The sequence below is a fragment of the Trichomycterus rosablanca genome, chromosome 13, assembly GCF_030014385.1.
Source record: "Trichomycterus rosablanca isolate fTriRos1 chromosome 13, fTriRos1.hap1, whole genome shotgun sequence".
Lineage (NCBI taxonomy): Eukaryota > Metazoa > Chordata > Actinopteri > Siluriformes > Trichomycteridae > Trichomycterus > Trichomycterus rosablanca.
In genome coordinates this window covers 9,719,378-9,727,618 of record NC_086000.1, presented here as the reverse complement: position 1 = coordinate 9,727,618, position 8,241 = coordinate 9,719,378, and the positions used below count along the sequence as shown (strand labels likewise).

The window sequence follows — 8,241 nt, the reverse complement described above, 5'->3', positions numbered from 1 at the left end:
CGCCGGCGCGCGATAACCCCCGCCACTCACTCTCACACACACACACACACACACACACACACACACACACTCGCCGACCCTGGTCTCCATGGCAGCCGCCCGGGCGGCGCCGCGAGACCGAGTCCGAGGGGCTGCGCTCAATGGATGACGTCACGCGCCCGGCGCCAGAGAGTCTGTGCAAGTGCTGTTGCTCTCTGCACTACACTGCGCACCGCACCGCACCGCACTGCACTCACTGTGCTGCACTGTACTGCACTCACTGCACTGCACTGCACTCACTGCACTGCAGCGGGCTGCTCTGATTAACCGGGTGCCAATTTATCAGCAGTCAGAGATCAGTCAGGGCGCAGGGCTCAATGTACACAGCTGAAAGAACAATAGTGGGGGGCGATCTACAGAGTCGATCACTCCAGATGTGCACAAGATCTCATCTCGTTATACAATGCGCGTGGAGAAGAAGGAAGAGCACTATACTTATTTTATAATACAATAAACATGTTAAATATATAGAATGCAAAGGAACAGATGTTTGTGCATAGTATTTTCTAAAGGGTTCAAAATGGGCTTTGAAAACGGTGCATTCCTGCACATAAGCACAACTGCATTCCAGTACACTTCTGCAAACGTGTCTTAATACTGGTCAACTGCTGGACAGAAATCTCTAGGATGACCCTGTGCTTTCTTTTAGATTCAGTGTAAACCCAGTGGGATGTACATTCTAAGAAAAGTCCACCATCATTTGGACCCAAATGATTTTATTTATTCATTTTTTAATTATTAAAAAACACATGCTAAACAAATAACTTGAATATTCACTTAAACTGATGCCCTTGATAACAATACAGTGGATTGTTTGTTGCACAAGGCAAATAAATTAATAACCGACATAATACTGAATATTTAAATGTATTATATCGTGTTTGTTTGTTTATTTTATTGTTTAACGCCATGTTAACACATTGGTTACATTCATGGCAGGAACATTGAAGTTTTTTATTTATTTATTTATTTATTTTTCCAAGTCATAGTCTTTCTTGTAGTCTTCTTGTAGTCTTTTTGTTTTATTTATCTTCGTATGCGAGTCCTCAGTTTTATATTCGTGAATGATTGGTTGATTGAGGGGTTTAACACCATGTCTACATGAAATTAATAATCGTGGCTGAGAGGTAATTCGTTAGATTTTCGATGTTGTCTGTTTTCAGATGTTTGTGATTAGTCCAGTATTTGTGAGAAATTTTATTACTTTTTTATAATGTTTACAGTTGAAAACTTCTATTTGTATCGTGTAAACATGATAACATGCAAAACATAGCATTATTTATGTTTACACTTCATAGAATTTTCATTCAAGAGTGTCCCAATCTATCACTGAGTATCAATATCTGAAAGTATATACTGGATTGGTTTGTTATTATTATTTTACAATTTAAAGCTTGTTTACGAACATGTAACCAAAACTGATCGAAATAATTTGGGACAACAATTCCATTTCCTTCAAACTCCTTAAAATACAGGCTATTCTGTTGACATAAAAAGTCATAAAAAAGTGAAAAACGTCCAGTTTTGACAAGTTAAGCCAGCACGCCCAACGTTCAAAAACAAGCATGATTTAATGGTGCCCTTGCTTTTTAATCTATAAATGTATAAACAGTCATACATCCATGCACTCTGTACACAAAGCTCCAGTGAATACGAGTTCGAACCCTAAATCTGATTAGGATCTGTAAATAGTTCGGCTTTTTCCTCTCGTGTCTGCATGTGTTTACTCAGGTATTACGGTTTTCTTTCACCTTTCAAAACATGTAGAAGCTGAATGTGCTGCTCCCAACTGCTCCAAGGTAGAAGAGTGAGTGAGATCCAGAGACAAAGTAGAACTAGTGGTGATATGGGGGGTGTGGGTGCGCACAGCTTCAGGGTCCTGGGTTCTATTCATTAAAGTGTTTAGTAAAGACTTTGATACGTTTTATTAGGCAGCTTTTTGTGTTTTATTATGTGTGGGGAATTAATGCAGAAATACAGGTAATACTGTATAGTCCACAAACATTTAGGTGGCAATATTGCAGAATTATATGTATATAAATACTAGTATAATAATACAATACACTGTATTCAGTTAATTCATATTATGCATAGTTTTTGCACCTCAGTATTAGATACTGATGTTAATTTGCTCTTGTGCAATTTATTTTTCTTTTGTAAGCTTTTGGAGCTTGGAATCAGGTATTTTACTACAATACTTAGAAAATGCCAAGCTTTTGTACTTTACATTTTCAACATTTATCAGACGCCTTTATCCAAAGCGACTTACAGAACTGTTACAGTATACAATCTGAGCAATTCAGGGTTAAGGGCCTTGCTCAAGGGCCCAACAGCAGCAACCTGGCAGTGGTGGGGCTTGAACCAGCGATCTTTTGATTACTAGTCCAGTACCCTAACCAACTGAAGAAATGCATGTGTTTAATTAGGTATTACGGTTTTCTTTCAACTTTCAGAACATGTAGAAGCTGAATGTGCTGCTCTCAACTGCTCTGAGGTGTAAGAGTGAGTGAGAGCCTGTGACGGAGCAGAACTAGTGGTGATATTGGCGGAGTGGGTGCGGACAGCTTCAGGGTCCTGGGTTTCAATCCGTAAATCTAAATACTGATCGTTTGCCATGAGAAGTTTGCCATGTTCTTACACAGTTTCTTCTGGGTTAATGAATGTGGCGTGCTCTTAATAACAGTAAAGTAAATTAATAGTGACAGTGGTAGCCTAGTGGCTAGAGCTTTGGGCTATCAAACGGAAGATTGGCGGTTCAAATTCAGGCTCTGCTATGCAGCCACTGTTGGGTCCTTGAGCAAGGCCCTTAACCCTGTCTGCTCCAGGGGCGCCGTACGATGGCTGACCCTGCGCTCTGACCCCAGCTTCCAAACAAGCTGGGATATGCGAAGAAAGAATAAACTTAACTCAGACTTGATTGCAAAACACTGTTGTATTAAATGATAGTTTATGGACCTATAGTATCTAGAACATTACATTCATTGTACTGTACACGTGTAGATGTATATATGACAAATAAAGTATATATATATAAATAATATTAAACACACAATCTTAAATATTACATGCAAATTCAGTCAGAACAGTTAGGACTATAAATAAACATTTTGTAATATACAAAGTGAACAAATGTTATCATTGTACACTTATGTCCATACAGTTACATGTCATTAATCATAGCTGATCCTTACTCCTTACTCGATACAATGGGATACAATGGGGGTTCGAACCCCAGGTGGGGCGGTCCGGGTCCTTTCTGTGTGGAGTTTGCATGTTCTCCCCGTGTCTGCGTGGGTTTCCTCCGGGTGCTCCGGTTTCCTCCCACAGTCCAAAGACATACAAGTGAGGTGTATTGAAGATACTAAATTGTCCAAGACTGCTTGATATAAACTTGTGAACTGATAAACCTTGTGTAATGAATAACTACCGTTCCTGTCATGAATGTAACCAAAGTGTAAAAACATGACGTTAAAATCCTAATGAACTCAATACAATCAGCTATTTGCTGAAGATTTGCCTATATTTAGTTGTTATTGTTAAATTAAATAGAGATCCAGGACTGAAAGCAGGCTCCTGTAGCGAGTGAGCAATTGTGTTGATCAGAAACAGGTACACTGAATTGCGGAATTAGCTCTGAAAGCTGAAGCTACTCAGCGCCTCCTCATGCGAGCTTCTCACTGGTTACAAAGCAACGACACGTGGGCGGGACATGCGCTCAATGCAGGCCAGCTAACAGCACTGGGCCAAAAGAATGATTGACACAAAGCGCAGGACCAATCAGATGCGTCCGAAGCGCCGCGTCTGAACCCACCCAGCTGGCTATATATTAAGCGAAGACAGTTGGTTAATCCAGTGCGTTTGCTTCCACAGCGCAGCGAACAGACCGAGAAGAACTAGCAGATTAATAGTCAATCTATATAACCGACCCGAGATCGTCGTTTTAAACACAGCGTCAGCATGAAGGCAATAAGTCCAGTGCGGTCTTTCCGGAAAAGCGGAGCGAGCATGACGGAGCAAAGCCTGGGATTGGCACGGAGCAAGCCCCCCGCGGACGATCCCCTCAGCCTGCTCTACAACATGAACGACTGCTACTCCAAGCTCAAGGAGCTGGTACCGAGCATCCCGCAGAACAAACACGTGAGCAAAATGGAGATCCTGCAGCATGTCATCGATTACATCCTGGACCTGCAGATCGCCCTCGATTCACATTCCGCGATCAGCAACCTGCATCACCCCCGACCCGGCCAGGGCACGTTCAGATCCCCTCTCACCACCATCAACACAGACATCAGCATCCTGTCCTTACAGGTAAACATGCTGGACGTGATCATGAAACAGGCACCACAATGAGATCAGGAGCCTATTTGCATTCTGGCAATATGTCTTTGTTATAATGTATTTCTGATCTTCATATTAAACGCATTTCCTCTTTCTTTGTAGACGCCAGAGTTTCAGTCAGACTTGATCACAGAGGACAGCCGGACACTTTACCGTTAATCAGGTAAATAATTCATTTACTATTGTACTATTGTTGTCTGAGTCGCAGATTAACCCAAATCTGTTGTATTCTGTCAAGCTAGAATCATTTTATTTGGAAATAACTAAAGCAATAAGTGTTAACACAACGTTGATACTGTAAATAATTGATTATATTGTCTGTATGAAACTATAGCATGGATCCATAAAAGCCATAGATGACATGGAAATTCTAATAAAATTATATTGTAGCCTATACATCAGCAATTTTAACATGTTTGCAACTCGCATGATGTAAACTGAACTCAGACTTGATTGCAAAACACTGTTGTACTAAGTGATAGTCTATGGAACTATAGTATCTAGAACATTAAATACAATGCACTAAATAGTAAGTTCGGATGGTATGCAATTTGCCAAAGTAATAACCTACATTAATTACTCTTGGCTGTTTGAGGTTTGGTGGACCATTTTATATGACTTCTGTGAGAAAGGGTCACTATGATCGTTTTATTGGGAAAGGACTAAAGCAATAGGTTTCAACACAACGTTGATACCGTACATTACTGATTATATTGTCCATATGAAACTATGGCATGGCTGTTATTTATTTATACATCATAAAAGCTATAGATGACGCATGGAAGTTCAAATAAAATATTGTAGCCTATTTAACATGTATAAAACTGACACGATGTAAACTTACAGCTGACACTATTGCAAAACATTGTAGTACCAAGTGATAGTCTATTGAACTGATAGATCAGGAACGTTAAATCTAATGCACAACATAGTAAGTTAGGGTGGTATGCAATTTGGCAAAGTAATAGCCTACATTACTCTTGACTTGTGTGAGGTTTTGTGGATTATTTTACTTTACCAATTTATATGATTTCTACGAGTAAGGGATAAAATGACATACTTGTAACGCTTTACTAGTGTTTGCATTTTTGACCTTTTTAACACTAAAGCTGTTCTGTTATCACATACAAAGGTTGAAACGTGACCACTATTCCACTTTACTACTTCATATGGATGTATGATGTTCTAAACGTGACTGTTGTTTTATAAAGCTTTTTTTATTAAGTTGAAATACATTCTGTTCCAAATGTTGCATACTATTCTACCTTACTACTTGATACTAACGTTTAACCTAATAGTAGACTGTTGTACTGTCTGACGTTCTGTTTTACCATACTATTTTGTTTAATAGTATGTTTTAACCCATGTTAGGGTTGCAAGAGGTTGAGAATCTGATATACTGCTTACTTAGTTACCATACTATTTAGTTTAATAGTACGTGTTTTAAAACATAGCTGTTTTCTACTCTATTACAATATTGCAAAGGTGCCGTTCAATTTAGTATGTGTGTAAAGCTGGTGTGGGTGCTATTCTACCCTACTGTTTAGTACAGATAGAAAGTGTACGCACTTGTGTTTTACTATACCGTACTGTTCAGTACATTTGTATGAGGTTTAACATGTAATGTGTATAATTATCTATGATTTTATGTTTGTTATTCTTGTATGCGCTTTAAACAGTTGCATACTGTTCTAACCTACTATTTAGTGTGAATGGCGTTTGAAATGTGGTGTTTAATACATGTATAAGCGTCAAAGTGCTTTGTTCCGATTGTATCCTGTTACAAATAGATGATATTGTATTAAAGATAGACTGTTTGTAATATTAAGGTCAGTAAAACAAGTAAATGTAACTGCAAAGTGTTTTCCTCATTAACTACATTGGACGTTGACGTTATGATTATGTTTGTTTAAGGCAGTAATAAGGCAGAGCATGTAGAATTACACGCACCTCTTGATGGTGTTTAACAGTATCTGGTGTTAGTGGTGGAGGTTCCTGAAGCTCTGTGTGTTCTGCAGTCAGTCAGGGTGCTGCAGGGTGTTTGGTTAAAGGCTGTATGGAGCCAGGTTTCCTCAGTGGCGCCGCTCTGTCCGGATCTCGGGCCCGTTTGTCTTTGCTAAATGCTTCTTTCTCAACCTCTTGCAGGTGTTTGTTTAAGACCTGAACACACAGGACCCGGGAAGCCAGTTTCCCCCTGAAATTTACTCCTCGCCTGGATTTCACCCCCTCACCCTCCACCTTTCCCTCACCTGAATGAGAGGCATCTGCGTCTAAAGGACAATGTATGTGATGTGTCGGTTTGGACGTTGTTTATTTATCTATGGACTCCTTTTTAGTTTTTTTTTTTTTTTCTTTCTTTTTCCTTCGAGAAGATTAAGAAGCACTATATTCCTGGAACCATGAGGTAAACCACGATGGCACCAATTTCTTCTTCAGAGTGAGAGGACTGCTGTTTTGCTGAAGATGGCAATGTGAATAGAAGCTCGAATGCTTTATTTACTGTACAAAGTTTAGTCTGTATCTCATTTTTTTTTTTTTTTTTTTTGTCGGGACTGGATCTGACCTGAGCGCGTGAAACCTCATGAACTCTCTCTCTCTCTCCAAGTTATATCTTGTATAGTTGCAGAAATTGGACTTCCAAGCTGCAAAGTGTCATGCTGTATTTAATTATGCTGAAACTTTTTATAAAAGTAATTGTAAATTGTAACTTTTATAGAAAATTAATAAATCAAATGCTTTATTTGAAGCGACATGTCTATTGTAGTCTATAGGCTTTTATTAAAGCTGAGCTGTGTTGGGTGGCAGGTGCTGTGCAGCTGTTCTTATTTAGCTCTATTTATACTAGCCCAACAAAACCTGCACTCTTCTACAAACTGCACATGCAATTTGAGCAATGTTCGTGTCACAATTGCCCACTTTGTCTAGGTTGTAATCTGGACCACTTATATTTTTGCACAAGTTTGTCCCGGGCTCCGTTTCCAGCCCAGCACCTGACTAGTCAACCAGTTTTCCATTTTACGTTAAACATCTGATTTTTCTAATCTCCAGACTACATGGTGGCACAGCTGGTAGAGTGGGTGCTGCTCAGCAACATGGGTCCTAGGGACCTGGTTTTGAATTCTTAAGCCCTTATGTTCCTACCATTTTTATGTGGCTTGCCTGTTAAAGCACAGATTGACTGGCCAGTCCCCTTAGGTGTGAGGATTGGTGCCTTGTCCAGGATGTTCTACTGTCCCTGTGCATAGTGTTTCCAGGTTGTGCAGGATCTGACGAGACGTATTAGTAAAAAGAAATACATACGTTTTAACGTGCAAATCAAGATCTTAATTTTCACACAGATGCGGTGCACAAACCAGTGTTTTTATATTTTTTCCTTATTTAATGCTGCTTAAAGTGGTAAATTAAAAGGGGTTTTGGTTACATACTGTAAAAATGAGATTTTAAATTCAAGCTGCAATATGCATTTTTAAAAATATTTTCATACATATGTTAATTTAGAAAAGGTTAATTTTTTTTTTTTACAGTAATTCTGTATCTGGGCCGAGACTGACCCAAAACATTACATTTAACTACTCAATCCACTATTCATGTATTTAAGTGTACATCAAAATGATCGTCAAAGTCATTGTAAATCTTGGCATAATAACATTTTGCAGTTTTGCATACGTCACAACTTGGGCCATCCCTAGTAAAAATGTTAGTTCAGGTCAAATCTTACCACTGCTTCATGCCAAGGAATGTGTAGAGTTACTTTCAAAAACATTTTTAGGTTTAAGGGTATTTTTAGAGCGCCAATAAAATCTACCACAACTATTAGTCCACAGCTATGTGCATGTTTTGATTTGTAGTGGACTAGTACTCGTT

At 39.1% G+C, this 8,241-nt stretch overlaps 1 protein-coding gene across 1 annotated transcript; it reads left to right on the top strand.

Annotated features, from left to right (window-relative positions):
* The first annotated feature begins 3,905 nt into the window (after positions 1–3,905).
* Positions 3,906–7,123, top strand: id2a (inhibitor of DNA binding 2a). The gene is made up of 3 exons (XM_063006982.1): positions 3,906–4,347; positions 4,480–4,540; positions 6,523–7,123. Exons 1-2 carry the CDS (start codon positions 3,997–3,999, stop codon positions 4,534–4,536), a joined length of 408 nt encoding a protein of 135 aa, XP_062863052.1. The 5' UTR covers positions 3,906–3,996; the 3' UTR covers positions 4,537–4,540; positions 6,523–7,123.
* Positions 7,124–8,241: the final 1,118 nt, after the last annotated feature.